This window comes from Pelophylax lessonae, assembly GCF_965119305.1.
Source record: "Pelophylax lessonae genome assembly, chromosome: 3".
Taxonomy (NCBI): Eukaryota; Metazoa; Chordata; class Amphibia; order Anura; family Ranidae; genus Pelophylax; species Pelophylax lessonae.
In genome coordinates this window covers 44244748-44270473 of record NC_138770.1, presented here as the reverse complement: position 1 = coordinate 44270473, position 25726 = coordinate 44244748, and the positions used below count along the sequence as shown (strand labels likewise).

General features: G+C 48.3%; 1 protein-coding gene across 1 annotated transcript; it reads left to right on the top strand.

Moving 5' to 3' along the window:
* Positions 1 to 281: 281 nt before the first annotated feature.
* PPM1G (protein phosphatase, Mg2+/Mn2+ dependent 1G) lies at positions 282 to 24023 on the top strand. The gene is made up of 10 exons (XM_082252489.1): positions 282 to 471; positions 3062 to 3131; positions 3346 to 3431; positions 11371 to 11503; positions 11605 to 12053; positions 13101 to 13235; positions 19662 to 19896; positions 22235 to 22364; positions 22446 to 22548; positions 23418 to 24023. The coding sequence occupies exons 1-10, from the start codon at positions 361 to 363 to the stop codon at positions 23589 to 23591; spliced, it is 1626 nt and encodes a 541-aa protein (XP_082108615.1). The 5' UTR covers positions 282 to 360; the 3' UTR covers positions 23592 to 24023.
* Positions 24024 to 25726: the final 1703 nt, after the last annotated feature.

The following is a 25726-nucleotide window of genomic DNA, read 5'->3' as shown; positions in this document are numbered from 1 at the left end:
AAAGCAAATCACAGTACAGAACACAAGAAGCGGAGCTCTGACTGGTCGCTATGAGAACGCAGCCCGCCGGGGAGGAGCCACCACAGGGAGGCTAGCTCTGTCATAACTAAAGGCGGGGCTGTCAGTGAGTTTACGTCATCTCCGGGGGAGTGATCGCAGAGACTTCATCCCGCCATGTTTGAAGAGGGCAATGTCTTATGTGACAAATGGCTCTCGCATGCCCGCTGTTGACGCGGCGCCTTCGCCCCGCCTTCCTCGGTCACGTGTCCCTCCGGCTTTTCTTTTCTTCCCCGCCACTTCCGCTTCCGGTCCGCTGTATTAGAGAGCCGGGAGTCGCACACAGCCCGCACGTGTCCAGAGATGGGAGCCTATCTATCGCAACCGAATACCGCCAAGAGCTCCGGGGAGGGGGGCAGCGTAGGGGTCAGCTACGGCTACTCCGCCATGCAGGGCTGGAGGGTGTCCATGGAGGTGAGTGTCCACCCATCCCCCTCCCCGCCTACCTGTATAGTCCATCCCGCCTCCCTACCTGTGTGTGTGTGTATATATATATATATATATATATATATATATACACACTACCACCCAACTTCCATAATGTTCCATCCCCCTACCCCTATTCACATACCCATCTACCTGTATATACCATCCCCGCCTACCTACCTGTATATAACACCCCCCCTACCTGTGTGTATATCTACATATACCTCCTCCCATCATCTACATACCTATCCCCACCTACCTGTAACTCTCCCAACCCCCACATTATATACCTAACCATCCCCCACCTACCTGTATATACTATACATACCTATCCCCACCTACCTGTAACCCCCCCCCCCCCACATACACCTAACCATCCCCCACCTACCTATCTGTATATATCATAGCCCACCTACCTGTAATCCCCCCACACACATTATATACCTACCCATCCCCCCACCTACCTGTATATACTATACATACCTATCCCACCTATCTGTAACCCCCCCCCCCCCCCCCCCACACATACACCTAACCATCCCCCACCTACCTATCTGTATATACCAATATACCACCTATCCCCCCCAACCATATACCACCTTCACCACTCCCTTTAACCTACCTGTATATATCTTCCACCAACCTATCTGTTACACCCCCCCCCCCACAATTCTCTATATACCTACCCATCCCCCCCACCAACTGACCTTTATATACCACCACCACCCACTACCATATACCACCCTCTCCCCTCCATTGTCTACATACCCACCTACCTGCATATACCATCACCCACCTACCTGTAAACTCCCCTCACCCCATTATGTATATACCTATCTATCCCCCCACTTCCCTACCTGTATATACCACCTTCCTGTATCTACACACCTACCGTTATCCCAACCCCCGCCTACCGCATGAATAATCTCAGACTGGTGAAGGGATGTGGCACTCGGTCAGGCCGGGGGCTCCCACTTAACTTTTCCAGCGTCTACCTGAGAAATCCTCACCGGGAGACTCCTGTGTACAGCTGTGTGATCTCCAATCTCACTGGGAACAATGAGGAATACACAGTGTACCCCCCCCAGAGTCACTCCTGTCCTGTGTAGGCTTGTGACGGTATCAGATTTTCATGCTGCGATTAATTGATTAAGGTTTTGCCACGGTATACGGTATTATCACGGTATTCTATTATTAAATTTCCACCTCACTTCAATTTCATTGCTGAATTTAGGGGCTTTGGTTCACTTATGCACATTATTATATAGTCAGTCAGTACAGACTCTGTGAACCAGGCCTAAAATAGGTCATCAAGCAGTGTCTGGCCTAACTGGTGATAACTGGTCCTGGCGCTCGGCTCCGATCCGATGGCCTGGTCATTAAGAGGGCAAATCCTTGTGGTCAAGAAGTGGTTAAACCTGAAGGAGGTGTTGTTTATAAATTACTTTACTATTGCTTTAGGCCTGGTTCACATGTATGCGGGTTGGTGGTTCACATGTATGCGGGTTGGCGGTTCACATGTATGCGGGTTGGCGGTTCACATGTATGCGGGTTGGCGGTTCACATGTATGCGGGTTGGCGGTTCACATGTATGCGGGTTGGCGGTTCACATGTATGCGGGTTGGCGGTTCACATGTATGCGGGTTGGCGGTTCACATGTATGCGGGTTGGCGGTTGACATGTATGCGGGTTGGCGGTTGACATGTATGCGGGTTGGCGGTTCACATGTATGCGGGTTGGCGGTTCACATGTATGCGGGTTGGCGGCCCACATTTGCACAGGCATAGCAGCCCATTGATTTCAACGGGCTGCTATGCCCTCATTTTCCGCAGAAAAAAGGTGCATGCAGCATTTTTTTTAAAATTCAGTGGCCTTGAAATTCATCCTGCTTTTGCACCATGCGACTAACCTGCAGTTATTAAGAGCCGGTTCACACTGGGGCGACTTCAAAGCTGCCCGACTCTGAATCCGCCCCCCCCTGCAGCGCGACTTCAGCATGGCGTGAAAACAACTTTAATAGAAATCGATGCAACCACTCCGAAGTCGCCCCCAAATAGTGCAGGAACCTTTTTCTAAGTCGGGGCGACTTCAGTCCCCCCCTCACATCTATATCCCTCCTCTCCCGTCGCCCACCTGCATAAACTTAGCTTTGTCTCCAACTTGGTGTTACCCCCCTTTCGTCATCTATAACCCCCTCACTTCATCGAAGGGGGGGTGGGGGTGTACACTGTACTTGCCTACATCACTACTAAACCTCCCTTCCCCCACTAGGATGTACACCTATACCCCATCCCCCTCACCAGGTTGTAGATCCTGGATCTCCCCTCCCTATATTCATTATATTCATACCCTCCTGTACTGACTCTGTTGTGCAGATATAGTTGGAGGGGACCCCTCCCTATAACCCCTTATTCCCCCCCATCCTCTTCAGGCTTAAATACCCCACCACCCCTGTAAAGGCTTTGAACCTTTTGCACCCACTCTCCCCCTCCCCGTTTTTCTATGCATGTTTGTACCCCTCCTTGGTACATCCTGATTACAAGGAGAAATTGTTCAGCTTCTTTTCTCTTCTCTGCAGGACGCCCACAACTGCATCCCGGAGCTGGATGGGGAGACAGCCATGTTTTCCGTTTATGATGGACACGGAGGTCAGTATTCCATTCTCCAGGGGTTCGATGCCAGCCCCACCCACCTCTGAGTTATGTCAAACCCCACTCTGTCCCTCCCACACAGAGGCTAGAAATAATTACCCCTCCCTCTTCTGGTATGGGGGTCAGAAGAACCCCTTCCATCCCCAACCAATGCTGACTCTGCTGTGCTTCTGGCATATATGTCCTGTACTTATTTATTTATTTTTTCCAGGGGAAGAGGTGGCTCTCTACTGCGCCAAGTACCTACCTGACATCATCAAGGATCAGAGAGCCTACAAGGATGGCAAATTACAGAAGGTCAGTCTCCATACAGGGAAGTGCTGTGTCCCTGAAATGTTATCAGGAGGGGACATGTCAAGGCTGGCTGGTGTCCCATAGATGGGGGAGCAGAGGAGCCGTGTCCCATAAACTTAAACTAGAGGTATTGGGGGGGGGGGGGGGGTTTGAATAATGGACCATTTCTCTTTCGTCAGTGGTCCTGCAGCGCATTATCTGGCTGAAATGCTGGTCTGCAGACAAGGCTTCTAAGAAGGCCTTGTCTGATCTTCCATTTGTTGGGGAGATCACCTGTTTGGAGCTTCCTTGGATGACCTCAAGGGCCTCTCGGGGAAACAGCACTCCTCTACCTCTGGTTTCCAGGGGTGAAGAGTCCTGTCGCCGATGGGAACCCTCCTTTTTCGTCTCCCAAGTGACTTTTTTTGTCCCTCAGGCAAGGGATCCAAGCCCTTTCGAGGCCTTCGGTGGGGGTTCCAAAAAGTCTTGGTTGGGCAAACCACTAGCAAGTGTTGTCAGACCTGCGGACACAAGTTCCTCTGCAGGAAGGGGCGACCTCACCCGTATCTGGGGTGAGGGGACGTCTTTGCTGCAGCTTGTCATTCGCTCCAGCTACAAGATTGAGTTTCAAACACATCCTCCGGAAAGGTTCTATCCTTCCAACCTGCACTTATCCCCAAATAGCTTAACCACTTAAGCCCCGGAAGATTTTACCCCCATTCCGACCAGGGGGTATTTTGCGATTCGGCACTGCGTGACTTTAACGGACAATTGCGCGGTCGTGCGACGCTGTACCTAAATGAATTTGGCGTCCTTTTTTTTCTCACAAACAGAGCTTTCTTTTGGTGGTATTTGATCACCTGTGCGATTTTTTGATCACGCGCTATAAACAAAAAAAGAGTGTCAATTTTGCAAAAATAGCAATATTTTTCACATTTTTTTTATATGAAATTCCCCCAAAAAAAAAATTAAAAATCAAAATTTTTTTACTTTTTCGGCCAATTTGTTTTATGCTACCTATGTTTGGTAAAAAAAATCGCAAAAAGCGTATTTTGATTGGTTTGCGCAAAAGTTATCGCGTTTACTAACAAAGGGAAAGATTTCTGTCATTTTTGTTGTTTTTTTTTTTTAACGTGTAATGGCGGCGATCTGCGATTTTTTTTTTGCGGTACTGCGACATTGGGGCGGACAGATCGGACCCTTGACTGACATTTTTGACACTTTTGGGGTTACCAGTGACATTTCTACAGTAATCAGTGCTATATATATGCACTGTTACTGTAAAAATACACTGGTAGTGAAGGGGTTAACTTTATTTGGGAGGGAGGGGCTGTGTGTATCCCTAGGGGCGTGCTTTCTACTGTGATTGGCTGGGGCTTGAGCTGTATGGACACTGATCAACGGATCTACATACTAGATCCGAGTGATCAGTATCCTAACAGCAAGGAGAATGACAGGTGGCTTGTTTACACAAGCTGCCTGACATTCTCCCTCTCCCCCGCCGATCGCCGAGTGACCGGCGGACATCGGGTCCGCCGGTCACACGCGCGGGGGGGTCCGTGACCACGCGGGAGCGCGCGCTCGCTCCCTAGACCCTCACAGGCTAGTGACGTAGCCCTACGTCACTTTGCCTGTGAGGGGCTGACTGCCGACGTAGATCGGCGTTAGGCAGTCGGCAAGTGGTTAAAGGATCTCTATGGGGCGGTGCAATATTTGTTACTTCAAGGGGTGATTGTTCTGGCTCCAAAGTCGGAATGTTTTCAAGGTTTTTTTACTCAACTGTTTACAGTTCCCAGGAAGGAGGGCAAGGTGCACCCAATACTGGACCTCAAGGTGCTAAACCGCTTTGTATGGGTACAGAATTTCCGCATTGAATCCATCCGCACAGTGGTTGCGTCCCTACATTAAGGGGATTTCCTTGCCTCCATTAATATCAAGGATGCCTACTTTCACATCCCAATATGGGTTGCCCATCAGCGTTTCCTCCGCTTTGCTGTGGGCCAGGGGCATTATCAATTTTTGGCGTTACCCTTTGGTATTGCTTCTGCTCCTTGGGTTTTCAAGAAAGTGTTTGGCCCCGGTTTTTACTGCGTCAGCGGGGGATCCCAAGACTGGGGTACCTGGATGATCTGCTTTTACGGGCAGATGCCGTCTGCCTTGTTTGACAACTTGGAGATTACTCTGCAAACGCTGAGGGAGTTCGTTGGATTCTGAATCTTCAGAAGTCTGCTTTGGTTCTGTACACTAGCCTTGTCTGTCTGGGTTTGACTCTGGACTCGTCCTCAGCCAGAGTGCTTTTTTCCTCGGGAGAAACTTCAAAAGTTGCAGGAGGCAATTCGGCTTTTGATGACTCTTCGGACTTGCATGCACCTGTCCAGGTGGTGAGGTGTTCTCGGCACAGATTGTGTTCAGGGGCTCTGGTCTCTGGAAGAGTCCAGAATACTGATCAGTGTACTGTAGCTCTGAGCGATCAGACTTTGTCTGGATCATTGGACAAGTATTTTCCAGGGATGTCCGGTGCGGATTCAATCGAACAATTCCATGGCTGTGGCCTGTCTCAATCACCGGGGGGGCACAAGTGTCCTGGCGGCTCGGCAAGTAGCCGGCATTCTAAGGCGGGCATAAAGATTAGTTCAGCCCTCTCTGCTGTGCATATCCCAGGGGTGGAAAATTGGCAAGCAGACTATCTGTCGACAGGCATTAAACCAGGGAGAATCTCTTCATCATCCGGAGGGGTTTCATCAGCTGTTTCTCTGGTGGGGTACTGCAGAGGTGGATCTGTTGGCCTCTCGCCTCAACAGGAAGGTTCAGAGGTTTGTGGCACAGTCAGGATCTTCCTAGCCGTCGTTACAGACGCTTTAGTGGCTCCTTGGAGTCAGTATCGTCTGATTTAAGCCTTTCCTCCTCTCGAGCTTCTGCCGAGGCTACTACACAGGATCAAGGCAGAAGGGTTTCTGGTCATCCTAGTGGCTCCAGACTGGCCTCGCCGGTTTTGGTATGCCGATCTGGTATGGCTAGTCACTGATGCTCCTTGGAGACTCCTCCTTAGGGAAGATCTGCTGTCCCAAGGGCCAATCTTCCATCCTCCTTTACAGTCGCTGGCTTTGACGGCTTGGCTGTTGAAAGCCAGGTGCTGAAGGATATAGGGTTGTCTGCCTCGGTGATTCCTACGCTGTTAAATGCTGGAAAATCTACTTCTAGGAAGATTTACCTTCGTACATGGAAGATGTACATTGCGTGGTCCCTCAGAGTTCACCCTCGTTCCTTTTCAGTGGCTCGGATCTTGGTTTTCCTCCGAGTGGTTGTGCAGCGCCTGGCCAGTACCATCAAGGACCAGGTCTCGGCCTTGGCAGTTTTCTTTCAACGCACATTGGCCACACTCCTTGGTGCGTACTTTTCTCCAGGACACTTGGTTCCTCCAGTGTGGTCTCCATTGCCACCGCCGTGGGACCTCAATTTGGTGTTGTCCTTCTCCAGAAGCCTCCCCTGCTTACGTTGTCTCAGAATGTGGTCTTTTTGGTGGCCATTACTTCGGTGCGCAGGGTGACTGGACTTGTCGTTCCTCTTACCTGGTGGTTCACAGGGATAAGGTAGTTCTGCATCCATGTCCGTCGTTCCTTCCGAAAGTCGTCTCTGACTTTCATCTGAAGATATTGTGTTGCCCTCCCTGTGTCCCAAGCCTAAGCATCCTAAGGGAGTTGCCTTGCACTCCCTGGATTTGGTTTGGGCAGTAAGGGTTTATCTGGCAGCTACGGAGTCCTTTAGGAAATCGGACTCGCTATTTGTCCTCTGGGGTGGACCCCGCAAGGGGCTGGCTGCTTCTGCTGCGATCATTTTCAGATGGATCAGACAGACTGTCGTTCAGGCTTATTCTATTAAGGGTCAGGTTCTTCCTTTCCCTGCCAAGGCACACTCTACTCGGGCGCTTAGTGCCTCCTGGACCTTCCGTTATCAGGCGTCCAGTGATGCAGGTTTGCAGGCGGCTACCTGGTCATCTGTACACACATTTACAAAGTTTTATAAAGTGGATGCGTTGGCCTCTGCGGATGCCTCTTTTGGCTGCAAAGTTTTGCAGGCTGTGGTTTGACCATGGTCGGTTCCATTCTGCAGCAAGTTTTTGCCATAACCTTAGTTTCCTAGACCTTAACGGAATGGGCTAAGCTCTTGTGCCAGGATTTGGAAGAGGGATAGCCGCCTCCTGAGCTGCCGGACCAGTTGGTCAAGGGGTTGTAGTATATCTTAAACGGCTCTCTGGATGCGGCCCCCTTGGCTTGCAGGGTGTCCGTGACAGCGGTTACCCTTCGCCGCATGATTTAGCTGAAATACTGGTCTGCGGACCAGGCTTCCAAGAAGATACTGACTGATATCCCCTTTGTGGGAAACACTGTTCAGAGCTTCCTTGGAGATCATGAAGGGTCTTACAGGTGGTAAGAGTACTCTGCTTCCGCAGTCTACCAGGAGCAAAGAGTCTCGGCCCATAAGCGGTCCTTTTGTCCCTTGGGATCTAAGGGCCAGGGATCAAAATCCGCCCGTAACCCCATAGGGGGTTCCAAGAGGGCCTGGTAAGACGAGAGCAGGTTCCTCCGACTGCAGACAAATCCCACTTTTGCCTGAAGGGGCACCCTCACCCATATCTGGGGTGGGGGACCAACTTCACTTCTTTCCAGTTCTGTGGACCTCCTTAATTCAAGACAATTGGGTCCACGAGTTGAATCGGTCCGCTTACAAGATGGAATTTCGGTCCTTGACTCTGGCAAGGTTCTTCCCTTTCAACCTACACTTGTCCCATGATCCCCTATGAGGTGTTCCTGGGGCGGTAAAGGATCTGCTCTTTCAAGGGGTCATTGTACCGGTTCCAGAATCGGAACGCTTTCAGGGGTTTTATTAAAACCTATTAACTGTTCCCTGGAAGGCAAGGTCCGTCCGATCCTGGACCTCAAGGCCTTGAAATGATTTGTGCGGGTTCAGAAATTTCAGATGGAGTCCATTCGCACAGTAGTGGTATCCCTTCATCAAGGGGATTTTCTGGCCTTTATCGACATCAAGGACGCTTACCTTCATATGACAATATGTCGGGCATCAGCATTTTCTTCGCTTTGCCGTGGGCGAGGAGCACTACCAATTCGTGGCGTTACCCTTTTGGTCTTGCCTCAGCTCCTCGGGTGTTCACAAAAGTTTTGGCTCCGGTGATAGCTCTGCTACTGCAGAAGGGGATTGCGGTACTGGGGTACCTGGACAACCTCCTTCTGCGAGCAGAGTCTCCAAATGCCTTAAAAGACAATCTGGACATTTCGTGCAAACTTTGCAAGCGTTTGGGTGAAAACTGATTTCCAAAAATCTACTCTGGTACCGTCCGCCAAACTGGACTACCTGGGCCTCACCCTGGACTCTGTCTCAGCCCAGGTGTTTCTTCCGGAGGAGAAACTCCAGAAGTTCAGGATGCGATTCAGCTCCTGTTGTCCGACCAGCGGTCTTCTCTCAGGACTTGCATGCAAGTGCTGGACCTGATGGTCTCCAACTTCGAGGCAGTCTTGCTTGCTCAGTTCCTTACCAGATCTCTGCAAAAGGAGATCCTTGCCAAGTGGAACAAGAATCCAGTTTCTAGACAATCTGATCCTGTTGAGCCGGGGTACAAGAGGGTCCATGATCTGGTGGCTCCGCTCTCCGGCACTTCAACAGGGAAAATCCTTTCTCCCCCTGTATTGGACGGAGGTCACCAGGGATGCCAGCCTGTCCAGGTGGGGAGGTGTTTTGTGCACAGATTGTGCTCGGGGGGGTTGGACTCTGAAGGATTCCAGCCTGCCGATCACTATCCTGGAAATTCGGGCGATCAGGCTTTGCCTGAACCAATGGACGGATCGTCTGCAGGGGAGCCCGGTAAGGATTCAATCGGACAATGCCACAGCCGTGGCAAATGTCAAAGATCAAAAGTGCCCTAGCGGCCCGGGAAGTAGCCGGCACTCTAAGGTGGGGAGAGTTTTTGTTCCAGCCGTCTCTGGGGTGGCATACAGACTACCTCAGTCGGCAGACGTTAGATCAGGGAGAATGGTGTCTCCACCTGGAGGTGTTTCATCAACTGTCTCCAGTGGGGTCTCCCGATGTGGACCTATTGGCCTCTCGTCTCAACATGAAGGTGCAGAGGTTCATAGCAAAGTCTCGGGATCCTCTGGCCAATGCCACAGACGCTCTGGTGGCCCCTTGGGGCCAGTATCATCCGATATACCGCATTTCCTCAGATAACTCTTCTGCCGAGACTCCTGCCCAGAATCAAGGCAGAAAGGATTCCGTCATCCTAGTGGCCCCGGCCTGGTCTCAGGTGTTGGTACGCAGACCTGGTACGCTTGTCGCCGATGTTCCTTGGAGACTTTCTCTGAGAAGATCTTTTAGCTCGATAGCCGATCTTCCACCCTACTTTACAGTTGCTTGCTTTAACGGCTTGGCTATTGAAAGCCAGGTGCTGAAGGCTAGAGGGGTGTCTGAACCGGTGATTCCTACGCTGTTAAAAGCTAGAAAATCTACTTCTAGGAAGATTTATTATAAAGTCTGGAGGGCGTGCATTGTTTGGTGTGCGTCTTCCTTTTCGGTGTCTTGGTGTTTCTCCAAAGAGGTGTAGATCAGCGTTTGGCCTTGGGTACCATCAAAGCCCAGATTTTGGCCTTGGTGATTTTCTTTTAGCGCCCGTTGGCCACTAATTCCTTGGTTCACACCTTTGTTCAGGGGGTCTGCCACCTGGCTCCCCCGGCGAAATCTTCGTTACCTTGTGGGACCTCAATTTGGTGCGGTCGGTTCTTCAGAAACCGCCTTTTGAAATATTTGTGAGCTTCCTCTGCTTACTTTGTCACAGAAGGTAGCATTCTTGGTGGCTATTACTTCTGTGCGCAGGGTGTCGGAATTGCCAGTCGTTCCTTCCTAAAGTTGTCTCTGGCTTCCATCTTAATGAAGACATTGTGTTGCCTTCCTTGTGTCCTAAGCACCCCAAAGAGATTGCCTTGCTTTCTTTGGATGTTGCTTGGGCGATCAGGGTGTACCTGGCGGCGACTTAGTCATTCTGAAAATCAGATTCCCTATTGTCCTTATGGTTGGACCCTGTAAGGGGCTGGCCACGTCTGTTGGGACCATTTCCAGATGTATCAGGCAGACGGTGGTGCAGGCCTACTCCATTAAGGGTCAGGATCCTCCTTTCCCTGGTTAAGGTGCATTCTACAAGGGCGCTTAGTGCCTCTTGGGCCTTCCGTCATCAGGTGTCAGTGGTGCAGGTTTGCAAGGTGGCCACCTGGTCATCCGTCAATGAATATTATAGAAAAGGGTTTTACGGTGAGATAAAAATCCAGTTATCTTGTACATGGGGGTCTAAATATGGGGAGGAGAGAAGGGCCATGTATCTCAGATGTTGGGAGGGGTAATTTGTGGGGCTGTATTCTAGACATATATTGGGGTTTGGTAATGAGGGACCATATCCTAGAAATTGGGGCATGGAGCAGAGAAGGGCTTTGTGCTGGTGTGTATCCCAGAGATGTTGGGGTGGGGTTTGAAGGGACATATTCTAGAGATATTTGAGGGGTTTGGGCTGAGGATCTGTATCCTAGACATGAGGGGGGTGGGGGAGAGAATTTCCCTGTGTTGAGGTCTATCCCAGAGATGTTGGGTGGGGGTTTTTGAGGAGCCACATTCTACAGATTTGGAGGGGTTCAGAGTAAAGGACTGTACCCTCAAAATGGGAGTGAGGGGCTGTATCCTGAATATATTTGATCGGGGGGGGGGGGGCAGGGTACTTGGGATCGAGGGGCTGTATCCTGAACATATTCCCTGAACATATTTGGGAAGGGTTTAGGGTACTTGGGACTGAAGGCTGTATCCTGAATATATTTGGGGGGGGGGGGGGGTGGTACTACTACGAAGTCAAGGGCTGTGTATCCTGGAGATGGCTCAGGGATGTGCAGTAACATTTATCTTCCTTTACTAGGCTCTAGAAGACGCCTTCCTCGCCATCGATGAGAAGCTGACACAGGAAAATGTGATCAAGGAACTGGCCCAGATGGCCGGACGGCCCATCCATGACCATGATGATAAGAATAAGGTGGCAGATGAGGATGATGGTGAGTGTCTGGATAGACATGATGTGGTTGGAGGCATTGGTGGGGCTCTATTTAGGAGGCCCATTTGTGTTTCCCGTCTTAATGCCATTGTTCTGTTTCAGTGGACAACGAAGAGGCAGTTCTGTTACACGAGGAAGCCACTATGACCATAGAGGAGCTGCTCACCCGTTACGGGCAGAATTGTGGGAAGGGGCCCCGAAATAATAAAAGTGCCGATAAGAAAGATTCAGAGGAGCCAGCCAAGGAGGCCAGTGTGGAGCCAGCCAAGGAGGCCAGTGTGAACGGAGAGCTGGACTCGGAGGAGCAGTGTAAGAATGGCAAGAAGGAGGACACCTCCGGGATCTCCTCATCCTCAGATGGAGCTGTAGGGGGCAGCAGTGCAGCCTCAGGGAGGTCCTCTAAGGCAGGAGAGGAGGCCGTGTCCTCATCCACCGGAGAGGCTGGCCCATCCTGTTCCTCCTCCACTGTCCAGCCCCCGAGCACCGACAAGTCCAAGTTCTTCGAGGACAGTGAAGAGTCCGGGGCAGAAGAGGAAGAGGAGGAAAGTGAGGTAAGCGATGGCTGCCCGCTCTACTTCTCCACAGTGCATGTTGGTAGACTTTTCCTTTCATTCTTTGGCATAACTGTAGAGGTTCATCGATTTGTCTGCAGAAATTGGCAAAGATTTCACACTAGCGTACCTGTGATGGGTCCTCCCTCCGCTGGTTATTAAATATAACCTTTACGTTTTCATTACATACCTTTTTTATTTTAGACCTACTGGTTGGGGGGTTGTCACTTTGGAGGCAAATCACTGGTTGGGGAGTAGGGGAGTCCCTTTGAAGGCATAGCACTGGTCCAGGGGTCCATTTTTTGCGGCCTAGCACTGCTTCGGGGAGTCCCTTTTTTTGGCAGCCTAGCACTGGTTCGGGGAGTCCTTTTTTTTTTTTTTGGGTGGCCTAGCACTGGTTCGGGGAGTCCCTTTTTTTTGGCGGCCTAGCACTGGTTCGGGGAGTCCCTTTTTTTTGGCGGCCTAGCACTGGTTCGGGGAGTCCCTTTTTTTTTTTTTTTTTTTTTTTCTGGCGACCTAGCACTGGTTCGGGGAGTGGCTGCGCTGCTGAGAGGAGAGGGAGAGGAGTGAGGCTTCAGGCAGGCGTATCGCTGGATCCTGGGACAGGTGAGTGTGTGTGTTTGTTCCAAGTCAGCAGCTACACTTTTCGTGCTTCTGACTTTTATTAAAAAAAAAAAAAAAAAAACGAAACAGCTGGAATGCCGCTTTTATCTTTAACATGGTGTTGGTGTTAGAGGGGACAGCATGCCTCTATATGATTTGGTGCCGTCGATCTGGGCCCCTCCCATAATGCAAGAGGTGACCGGTCCTCTTCACAGATATCAGGAGTCTGATTAGAGCCACCAAAGAAAAATATTTATCGATCCTGGAGTTCATCTTTGAGTTTTCCATGTTCTCCAGTTAATGACCAGCTTTATTGGGTCTTCTGCCGACCTGGTCACCCTTCTTGTGTCATGCTGGGACTCATTGACCGCAGGAGGAGGTGGGGAATGGGGTTTCAACACCATCTGCAAATGTATGATCTCCAATACTCATCTTCTCTTCCAGGAGGGCAGCGAGGAGGATTACAGCAGCGAAGAGGCAGAGAACGAGGAAGAAGAGGATAGCGAAGAGGTGGAGGAGGAGGAGGATGAAGAGGAGGAGGATGAAGAGATGCTCCCAGGAATGGATGGGAAGGAAGAGGTAGGTGTGCGCTGAAGGTGGAATTTTGCTCTGGTTGTTGGGTTTGATCAGTTTGAAGGTCCAGAGACTAGATGACGTGTTGGTTGCCGGTGTGATGGAGTGTTCACCTTCTGCTGCTGTTTGCAATCTGGAGGTGAGATTGGTCAGTGAAGAGCAATTATTCAACCAATACAACACAGCTTCCCCACTCTGCTCATGAGGCCGAAGGGCAGGCTGCACTCTGGTCACCTGACTGGCTGCACAGTACAATCACCATAAATGGGAAGACCTGGCTGGTATATTCGCCTGCATGGTGTTCCTTGGCATTGGTAATAAAGATTTAAGGGGGCTTTGTATGGGCAGGTAGGTGGTGTCCCTGGTTATGCTTCATTTTAAGGTGTGCAGCTTTTACTCCACTCATGAATACCCAAATTACACCAGGCTGTGTGCTGCTCCTGATTCTTCAGATGTCTACTAATGGGTGGACAGCAAGAATGGGAGGTGAGGCAGTATTATCACATAGGTGTCCAGATTGGGTCAGAGTTGGACATCCATAGTCTGCCTTGGGATGGGCAATTGTTCAGACATCTCTTTAAGGTCATCTCCAGGTAAATATTGTGATCTGCACTGCATTAGTCATTTGGGGGACAGGTGAGACGTCAGGGGTCTTTTGGACCCATAGTGTCTCATTATAGAGAACCTGTCACCATAAAAGCACATAAGGGACTTTGTCCCCTATATGATGGAGGAAAAAAAATTAACTACAAATGTAAACAAATTTGTTATACCCAAGCACAAAATCCCCCCCCCCCCCAAAAAAAAAAAAGTTTGAGGCTTCCCCCAGATACAAGCGTATGCGTAGGAGGGGGGGTGCCTACGCACGACAACCTCAATTGCCACATACACCTATTTGCATATCACCATGACGTGAGATCAAGAATTCTGAAACTAGAGCTCCTGTGTAAGACTCGACTACTGACCTGTAGGGGACTTTTAAAGTGTTGCCTAAAGAAAATATATGGTACTGAAGTTCGTCACCGTTTCATTGGTGCACACAATTTTCAGATTTGACATGCTGGGTATCTGGTTTACTCGGTACAGCCTGAACTTTTTTTTATATTTTACCAAGATAATTGGGCCATTTTTTTGCATTTGTGTGCCTTAAAATTAACTTTTAGTGTGTTTTTTATAAAACAGAAGTTTATTGAACAGTTTTTTTTCAACAGTACATCATACAAAAGCAATGATCAACTACATAAATAGAACAACCAGGAGTGAGGGAATGCATACATGTAACACGGCAGTACAGAAATATATGGTTAGCGTGTCTGACAGCTATTGCATTATAGGCCTACGTAGTGTAAAGCCTCGTACACACGCACCGATTGTTGGCCGTGAATTTTTGGCCAACGTCCGATCGGCCGATTTTTGGCTTGTTAGTATGATGCTTCCGACAACCGACTTTTCGGCCGAACAAAATCTGGTGTGCATGCTATAAAATTTCTGTTGGCCGTCAACAGAACGGCCGATTGTTCTTCAGTCAGTACAGATTTCGGCAGACAAAAATCTGATGAGCAAGACTGGGCATGCTCAGAGAAGAAAAAACACAGGGAAAGTCAACCATCACATGACATCACTTCTGCAGTTGGTTTTTGTTGGCCGATAAAATTCGTGTGCAGTCTAGAGCACATTTCAACCAACACAACCACACTGGATAAAAGACTGCTGATTGGTCGGCCAACAATCGGTGCGTGTGTACGAGGCTTTAGAGAAAGCAAATTTCAATCGACATCATAAGATGCTCTGCTTAGTAGCAAAAAGATACAGGAACATACAACGGAACCGCGAGTGCAGGGTCATTGCGGCCAAGCCAGCGCAGTACAGCACAACGGGCCATTAATCGGAGTAGGTATCCGTACTCTCCAGCCATCTTTCTCATACTTTGTTGGACAGCCCTTGTGGCGATATATCAGTTTCTTATACAATCGGGTGGAAATCACGTCAGCTCTCCATGCCTGGATAGAGTGGGGGTTGTGTCTGCGTCCACAGCCTGGCTATCAATTTTCAGGCACTGAAGAGTGTTTTGTGGAGGAATGTAGTAAAGGAATTTATCAGTGTCGGGGAATAGACCTAGGAGGCATATCTTCGGGTCCAGTTGAAGTGGTGAGCCCATATGATCGTGTAAAAATGTATTTATCTGTAGCCAAAAGGATTGGATTGGCGGGCACGACCAGATCAAGTGCAGGAAGGTGCCTGTCTGTGTGTGGCATGTAGGGCAATTTGAGCTGTAAATAGGACGATATTGTGAGATTTGCACCGGGGTCAAGTAGGCCCTGTGTATAATATAAAGTTGAGTCTGTCAGACAGCTTCGGGGAGGAGAGGTGAGGGCAGTCTAGAACCGCGTCCCAGTCTTTCGCAGCCAGTGGACTAAGATCTCTTTCCCAGCGTGCTTTAGTTCAGTCAGTCACAGTGCTGGAGGATTTGAGGTGTAATTCAAGGTAAATGGCTGATGTCAGTTTGGTTGGGTTGTCCCCTAGGATGACGTCAAGGACAGTTGACCTAGATAGGGTAGGTGCACGATCCAGAAATTGAGCTTGCAATGCATGTCGCAGGTCAATGTATCTGAAGAGCTTAAAGGTCGGGAGGGCAAATTAATCTTTCATTGATTGAAACGATCGCACCCCGGTGTCCCACATAACGCGGGACAGGTATAAAACTTCACAGGTCGACGCCAACTTTAGTGTATTTTTTACCAAATGTTTTGCGTGTCCTAGACCTTTATACTAAAATGTATCCTAAAAAAAGGAACTACCACCTTTTTCATTCTCTAAGGTGTCTACTTTCAGAAAATCTATACTATTTGGGGGTTTTATGTACTCTTCAGGCCTGAAGTGTTTTTTTAAATGTGAAAGAAACGAAAAAAATGCAAAAACAGCTCTGGCAGAGAAAAAAATAATGCCTGGTATGGGGTTGGTTGTTTCATTCAATGCCTGGTATCGGGTAGTTTCCTTGTGTAATAGTCTGAATATCTTGGCATTTAGTTTCCGTCGTCTGATCAAATCCTTGTCTGGGAGGGTTTTAGTGGTTTTGCTATCTTGACTTTAGTGTGTCCTTTAGCTGGTATTGTCAGATCCTTGTCTGCCAGAGGGAGTCTTATTATCTTGGCATTTTTGGTTTCATTTAACCACTTTACCACCAGAGGATTTTGCTGTCTTACGTCCAGGCCACTTTTTGCGATTCGGCGCTGTGCGACTTTAACTGACAATTGCACGGTCATGCCCAAACGAAATTTACGTCTTTTTTTCCCCCACAAACAGAGCTTTCTTTTGGTGGTATTTGATCAGCTGTGCGATTTTTACTTTTTGCGCTATAAACAAAAGAGCGACAATTTTGAAAAAATAACAATATTTTTCACATTTTTTTTTTTTTTATATGAAATTCCCCCCAAAAATAATGTAAAAATCAAAAAAATTTTTACATTTTTGGCCAATTTGTTTTCTGCTACATATGTTTGGTAAAAAATAATCACAATAAGCGTATTTTGATTGGTTTGCACAAAAGTTATTGCGTTTACTAAGGGAAAGATTTGTCATTTTTGGTGTGTTTTTTTTTTTTTTTTTTTTTTTTGAGTAATTTCGGCGATATGTGATTTTTTTTGTGGGACTGCGACATTGCGGCGGACAGATCGGACCCTTGACTGACATTTTTGACACTTTTGGGGGTACCAGTGACATTACTGCAGTAATCGGTGCTATAAATATGCACTGTTACTGTAAAATGACACTGGCAGGGAAGGGGTTAATTTTATTGGAGAGGGAGGGGTTAATATATGCCTGGTGCTTACTTACGTGTGTGGGGAGAGGGGATTGTGAGACACAGGGACAGATCCCAGGTTCAGCTATGCTGAACCCTGCAATCTGTCACTGTTTGTCACTTAGGAGATCCGCCCTCTCTGTTTACACAAGCAGGCGGATTTCCACACTCGATTCCCCGACGATCGGGGAAGAGCGGCGGCGATCGCCGCCGCTCCTCCCCTGGCCCGAATCCCGCTGTGATTGAAAACAGCGGGAGCGAGCCTCCGGCGGCGCTTGAGCGCCGCCCACAAGGGGAGGAGTCCAGTGACGTAGGTCTACGTCGCTGGATGAAATCGAGCCACTTTGCCGCAGTACAGTCCCAGTGACTGGTCGGCAAGTGGTTAATGTCTGATAACTGTTCATATCCTTGTCTAGTAGGGTTGGAGGTCTGTTGAGATGTTCCTCTCAGTATCTTGACATTATTGGGGTTTTATTTAGCTGGTATTGGTGCTATTATGTGGTAGAGTTGTCAAGATACTGAGACTCCTATAACCCCACCAGATGGGGTTGCCATTTAGCGGATATTGGGTGCTATCCTCATCTGGTGGGGTTATACGTGTCTCAATGCCAATAAAACTGAGTGATCCCTAAAACTCTACTAAAGATGAGACCAGATAGCAGGCATTAAGTGACACCCCAGTGTCAAGATACTGAAAGGAACATCTTCAGAGTATCCAACCCTACCATACATTAAACTACATCACCATAATGTCAAGATACAGAGAGGAAGATCTCCAACCCTATCAAAAGTAAGACCCATACCGGGGATTAAAGGACACCAAAGCAACATAAAAGTCTCAGTATCGTTACTCGGTTGGGGTTGCCATTTAGCAGATATTGGGTGCTATCCTCCACAGAGTAATGATGCTGAGAGGCTTTTACGTTGCTTGGGTGTCCTTTTAATCCCTGGTATGGGCCGTATCTTTGTCTGGTAGGGTTGGAGACTTTCTGGAAATCTTCCTCTCAATAGCTTGAAATTATGGTGATGTAATTTTAATGTCTGGTAACTGGTCACATCCTTGTCTGGTATGGTTGGCTACTCCAAAGATGTTCCTTTTCAGTATCTAGACATTGGGTTGTCACTTAATGCCTGCTATCTGGTCTTATCTTTGGTAGAATTTTAGGGATCTCTCAGTATGTTGGCATTATTGAGGTTTTATTTAGCTGGTTATCAGGTGCTATCCTTGTGGTAGAGTTGTCAAGATACTGAGACACTTATAACCCCATTAGACAAGGTTAGCACTATCTACTTTATACTAGCGATATCTGCTAAATGGCAACCCCAATGATGTCAAGATGCTGGGAGGCTTTTACGTTGCCTGGGTGCCCTTTATTCCCTGATATGGATTATATCTTTGCCTGGTAAGGTAGGAGACTTTCTCTGGAGATGTACCTTGACATTATTGTGGTGCCATATCTGGTTTTAACGTTGTCTAGGAGGGTTGTAGCGGTCTTAGTATCTTGGCCTTATCAGTGCATCATTTAGATGGTATATTGACATATCCTTGTCTGGCAAAGTTTGGAGTCTTATTACCTTGGCAGCACTGGTGTGTTTTTTTTTTTTTTTTTTATGTCTGGTAACTGGTCATATCCTTGTCTGTTAGGGTTGTGGGCATCTCTTGGTAGCCTTTTGTTATTGGGGTGTTTTATCGGGTGTTGGGGTCATATCTTTGGTAGTGTGGTAGTAGTGTTTTCATATCTGGAGTTTATGGAGATGTTTTTTTCTTGTCTGGTAACTGGTCCTATCCTTGTCTAGTAAGGTTGAAGACTCTGGAGATGTTCTTCTCAGTATCTCGACATTATTGGGATGCCATTTAATGCCTGGTATCTGCTCTTTGGATGAATTTTAGGGGCGGTTTTACCATATTGTTATGTTTAGCTGGTATAGGTGCTATCCTTGTAGGGTTGTCAAGATACTGAGACTCCTATTACCCCGTTAGACAAGGATGGCACCCAATTTCCGCTAAATGGCAACCCCAATTATGTCAAGATACGGAGAGGCTTTTACATTGCCTAGGTTTCCTTTTATTCCCTGGTATGGGTAGTATCCTTGTCTGGTAGGATTGAAGACTTTCTCTGGAGATGACCCTTTTCAGAGTCTTGAAACTTTTTGAGTGCCATGTCTGGTTGTCTGGAAGGGTTGTAGGGGTTTCTATTTTTGGCCATTATTGGTGTAATTTGACGTATCGGGTGCTTTCCTTGTGTGATAGGGTTTGTAGGACATACGTTAGCTTGACAATTCTACCTAACAAGGATAGCACCCAATACCAACTAATTGACATCCCAATAATTTCAAGATACTGAGACTTTTTCATTGTCTGCATGTCATTTTATGAGCTGAATACTTGTCTGGTATGGTCAGACTCTGTATCTGGAGATGTTCAGCTCTGCTGGTATCTTTTTTCTTTTTCTGGTTATCCTTTTGGTTGTCATCAGCCTCAGTATCTGGTGGTGTCGTAGTAAAGTCTTCCCCTATCTGTCTACATGTCCCTTCTGTTAGGTTAGGAATGACTTTTACCTTTTTGGGGGGAGTAGTTTATGGTGAACTTCTATTCTCAGCTGGGCGATAACAGGTTATTTTTTTCTCCCCAGCCTGGTTCAGACAGCGGGACCACAGCCGTCGTAGCTCTGATCAGAGAAAAACAGCTGATTGTGGCCAATGCCGGTGACTCTCGCTGTGTGGTATCGGAGGGTGGTAAAGCGGTGGATATGTCTTATGACCACAAACCGGAGGATGAGGTGGAGCTGGCCCGAATCAAGAACGCAGGGGGCAAGGTTACCATGGACGGCAGAGTGAATGGAGGACTCAATCTCTCACGGGCTATTGGTAAGGACTGACTGCAGTGCCGGTATAGTACAGACATGGCTTCTATGTTCCTCTGCGCCTTGACAGGTATATCAGGTCTATGACCTGGCTGATTGGGTCAACCGCACAATGCTTAATATGAGGACGCGTCTCTTGTCTGATCACTGTAAGAGACAGGGTGGGCAGTATAGGTTGCCAATGCTCCATGTGTGATCTTTGATAATGGTGACTCTTTTTTTCCATCTGCAGTTTAGTCTGCTCAAGGCCTAGTCTTTAAGGGGTGCCTATGGGCCAGTGTGCCGTGTCTTCCAAAAGTAGGGCCTGGGCTTTTCTACAAATCTGGGTCTCTGTGTGAGGGTTGCTTCCCTGCTGACTTCTATGTGTTGGGAGTGTTTTACTTTGCATCTTTTAATGTTGCTTTTAATAAAGCAAGGAAGCCTAGACCTCTGTAGTGAATTAATGTGCTTTTTCTAAACAAACTGCAGCACATGCAAAATATTAAAATGATAGGCATATAGTACAAGACTGACAGATATTACAAATTTTGCATAAACTATACACACGCTATATTTCCCAGTAAATTTGGCATGAACAATGTTTGCAAAAAGTGCACTAAAAGTTTTTCTTAACTTGGGTCTTTCTTTATGACGGAGTCATTTTCCAGGATCTATTCTTTTTTTTTTAAAAAACAGATTTTATTGTGAAAAAAAAAAGATAAACCAACATGGTACAGATAGAAATCCAAGTTTGAACAAGAACTTTTGTTAAAGTGCAATCGCAAATAAATGGGAGAACAGATTTACATAAATGCAGAGGGGTAGAGCAGTACGGGCAATGTACTACAGCAAAGCACAGCATACATACAGGCAGAGCAGTGCATCCAGGATCTATTTAAAGATTGTTTCTTCAGAGTCCTGCAAACCAATGTTCTTTGTACCTTAGCACATGGTTCAAGTACTTTCCTCTCCCCGCACTTCTTGTCTGCATCATTTCCTGTGCTGAGGTTCATGAACCAGTCCAACGAGTTCATTAGCCTATAACTTATTCACATATATGTGTGTGGGAGAGAGCCCTGGGGCTCCCTGCTGACTTCTGTTTTGGGAGAAAGGCGCTGGGGTCTGCCTGCTGACCCCTGTTCTGAGAGGAAGGCGCTGGGGCCTTGCTGACCCTTGTGATTGGGGAAAGGTGCTGGGGGCTGTCTTCTGTGTTGGTGGGGGGGGGGGGGAGGTCGCCGGGGCTGCCGGCTGACCCCTGTGTGTAGGAAGGCGCTGGGGCTGCCGGTTGACCCCTGTGTTGGGGGGAGGAAGGCGTTGGGGATGCTGGGGCTGCTGGCTGACCCATGTGTAGGAAGGCGCTGACCCCTGTACTGGGGGGGTGGGGAGACGAGGGGGCTGACCCCTGTGTTGGGGGGAGGTTTGGGGGGTGGGGGCTATAGAAGAAAAAAAATGCGGTGCCAAAGGGATATATACCATAAAAATAAATATATAAATATCAATATTACTGTATCAACCAAAAGTGCAAGTGCCAACGCTTATGCATAAATTATATAATGGAATATTAGCGTAATCTCAAAAATGTGCCAATAATATAAAGTGACACAGTGACCAAAGTGCACGTGCTATAAAGTAATAATAAATTTATACAAGTGGTAAATAAATATTAACAGTGCAGAGTCCATAAAAAAATTCTGTGTAAACAGGACAAAGTGCTGGTGCTCCAATTCCAATCAAAGTGAATCTGGGTGCTGAAAAATAGTAATGCTAGCAGCTCACCTCACAATCTGGCTCACAAATTCTAATGAGCCAGACCCACTTGTTGCACTCTCAGGTGCTAATAAGATAATCAGCTCAACACTTGCTTCCTTTACTTCCCATGTCCAGGGGACTGATGGATGGAATCAATACAGGAAGACTGACCAGACCCACTGTGTCTATAACCACAGTGATGGGATATACAGGGCATCAACTCCTTTCTCCTCTTCTCTCTCCTCATCCACGAAAGGCAGATCATATAAGAGGAATAGACACAGACATCTAGTGCTCTCTGAATAATAAGCTTTAATATGCACCAATAAAGAAAATACAGAGAACTCACATTTACTGGCACACAGCCAGTGCAGGCATGCAGGCGGGGATGTATAGGGATGTCGGGGCGTGTGTACAGGCTCCTCCCCCGTACGCGTTACGTCAATACTTCTGACTTCGTCAGCAGGGGTGCTGGGGGCTGACCCCTGTGCTGGGAGGGGAGCTGGGGGCAGACCCTTGTTCTGGGTGGAGGGGGTGGCGTTGGGGTCTGCCCACCAACCCCTGTGCTGGGGGCTAACTTTTATAGAGTGATGTATGATGTGGTTCTTCCCTAGGCGATCACTTCTACAAGAGGAACAAGAACCTTCCTCCAGAGGAGCAGATGATCTCGGCTCTGCCTGACATCAAAGTCCTGATGCTGAATGAGAAGCATGACTTCATGGTCATTGCCTGTGACGGCATCTGGTAAGGAGTCCACCTACTCCTCTCCCACAATACATTCCTGGGGTGGCTGGTGCAGGTCTGATGTGTCCTCTTCTCTTCCAGGAATGTGATGAGCAGCCAGGAAGTGATAGATTTTATTCATGACAAGATTAAACAGCAAGAACAGGCTGGGGACCCTGTTTGCCTGTCATCCATAGTGGAGGAGGTGAGTGACGACGTGACACTGCTCCAGTAATGGTACCTCTGCACCTATTCCTTTTTCTGGGTGTGCGCAAAGTTCTCCCCTTTCTGAGGACTAAGACCAGATGGTGGCCACACATTCTGACTGCAGCCAGCTAGCTAACACTTCTTTAATTTGGTATTTGCACTGACTTTTTGTTACTTGGCTGCACAGTATAATGAGGGTTGGAGGAGGTATGAGGTGGCCCATTTTTTGACAGGCTGCAGAGGGTGAAGATGGTTGGGGGGGGGGGTGATTTGAGGGTATCTGGTGCCTCACAGTTGGAGAGTGAGAGGGTATTGGGGTGGAGGATTATGTAATGAAGATATGAGAACTGTAGTCAGGGTGGTGGTATAAAAAGATAGGGTAGAGGTTAGTATGGAGGTATTGGGTGGTGGAGGGGTCAGTATGGAGGCATAGGGCTGGGAGAGTGGTTGGTATGTTTAGGGGCGGTAAAGGAATGGGTCACTAGGAGATATAGGGGTGTTGGAGCGGTCAGTTTAGGGACATAGGGGTGGGGAGGGGTCAGTGTTGAGGTATTAGGTGCGTGATGGAGAGGGATGGTAAACTATGGAGGCATAGGGGTGTGGTCAATATGGGGGGATAGTAAACTATGGAGGCATAGGGGTATTGGAGAGGTTGTGTCGTGGGATGAGGTGAAAGAGCTTGGATGAAGGGAGATTGGTTGGTGTAAAGGCATAGTGGTTGAGTGGGGGGGGGGGGGGGGGGGTTTAGTATGGAGGTATAAAGGTAGGGGAGGGGGGGGTTAGTCTTTTTTTTTTTTTTTTTTGACGCTTTGAGTGCACCTGCGGCACTCATTGGATGCCAATAGTGGATATGTTTTCTCTCGGCAGCTCTTGGACCAGTGCTTGGCTCCCGACACCTCCGGAGACGGTACAGGATGCGACAACATGACCTGCATCATTGTGCGCTTCAAGCCCTACTCCCCCAGCAAGAGGAAACTGGATGATGGGGAGATGGGCAGCGCGGACTGCAGCGAAAGTAAAAAGAAGGCGAAGAGGGATTAGCGGGACGCGCTGCTGCGCCCTTATTGGACTTTGAACACTCTACAGACTTTTACGAGTATTTGTCCCTTAATTTTTTTTTTTTTTTTTTAGAGTTGGTTCTGAAGGCCGCTGTACAAATGTGTTTCGATGTTGGGTCTGGGCCAAATGGTGCTCGTGTTTGGGAGGGGGGTGGGAGTTGAATTAGGGAGGGAAGGGAAATGGGGCTTGCTATCAATTATGTGTATAATTTTGTAATCATTCCATGAACCCCTCCCACTGGCCCTGGAACCTGTGGATGAATTTTAACATGCCTTTTTATAAACCTGTGTCTCCTGAATCAATCTGGCGCCGGTCGGGCGATTAGTCGGCCAGTATGAACCTGATGGCTGTGGTGGAACTTAATGATGGCGGTTTAGCGAGTCCTGTGGCACTGGCATTAAATGATTAATAAGGCTCCTGTGTAAATCACTGCCGAATTGCTCTTACCAAGGTCATGTCATGGGGAGGAGGGGGTGTACAGCTGTGACCTACAGCTGCTGGCTGAAGAGGGAGTGCTGTTGGTGGCCCCAGCGGTCAGTTGGGGCCAATGTCTCTATTACCATAACGGCAGTAATTGCTTACCTGCCCAGTGCCAGCACGTGTTGGGTGGAAGTAGTCTGAGGAAGGGTTTGATTGCATAGTTTATCCAGCTGTCAGAAGAAAAGGGTTCTCCTTTACCAAACAGGTCACATCTGGGATGTCCTCACTGCTCTGCGATGGGACCAATGTCTTCCTGTGTCTTCGGAGAAGGTGAATGTGCCAGGAGGTAGGTTCCTGCTGATTATCTGATACTGGGAGTACTCGCATATCCGAACACTAGGTGACCAGTGCTGGACCCCAGGTATGGGTACAGGTGGAGGTGTGCCGCCATTGCACTTCAACTCTCTCCATTGATGTCTATCAACATGTCTTTCAGATGCTAGTGGCTTACATGGATCCTGGAGTAAGGGTCTGGGGTCAAGACTGGGTGCCTGCCATGCCTTTGGGGGTTTAGCGTCGGGGGTTGGGTGCCTGGTTGGGTTATTTGAGAAGGTGAATGGGTCTAGAGCAGGGATCCTCAAACTACGGCCCTCCAGCTGTTGCGGAACTACACATCCCATGAGGCATTGTAAAACTCTGACATTCAGACATGACTAGGCATGATGGGAATTGTAGTTCCTGAACAACTGGAGGGCCATAGTTTGAAGACCCCTGGTCTAGAGGGTAGATTCCTGTTATGTAACGATACTGGGCGTACTCCCATATCAGAACACTAGGTAACCAGTGCTGAACCCCCCACTGAGTACAGGTAGAGGGGTGCTGTCATTTCACTCCCAACTCTCTCCATTAATGCCTACCATCATGTCTCCAGCAGATGCTCGAGGTTTACATGGGTCTGGGAGTGGGGGCTGGAAGCCTGCCATGCCTGGGGTTTGGGGTTGAGGCTGGGTGCCTGTCATTTGCAGTTTGTGTTATTTGACAAGGTGATTGGGCCTAGAGGTAGGTTCCTGCTCCTTATATACCAGAACTGGGTGTACTTTCCTATCAGAACACTAGATGACCAGTGCTGGACCCCTGCTGAGTACAGATAGGGGGGTTCACTCCTAACATTGATGTCTGTCTATCATTATGGCTTTAGCAGATGCTAGAGCCTTAAGCCCCGTACACACGCACAGATTGTTGGCCAACTGATCAGCCAACTTTTGTCCAGTGTTTGTTGGTTGAAATGTGCTCTAGACTTGCACTGGACTTTTGTTGGCCGACAAAAACCAACTTCAGAAGTGATGTCATGTGATGGTTGACTTTCCGTGTGTTTTTTCTTCTCTGAGCATGCCCAGTCTTGCTCATCTGATTTTTGTCTGCCGAAATCTGTACTGACTGAGGAACAATCGGCCGTTCTTTGTTGGCCAACAAAAATTTTATAGCATGCACACCAGATTTTGTTCGGCCGAAAATTCGCAGTTGGTTGTCGGAATTATCATACTAACAAGCCTACAATCGGCCGATCGGACGTTGGGAAACAATTTGCGGCCAAGAATCTGTGCGTGTGTACGGGGCTTTACATGGATCCTGGAGTAAGGGTCTGGCATCGGGTCTGAGTGCCCGCCATGCCCGGGGGTCTGGTTGTCTGCCATATT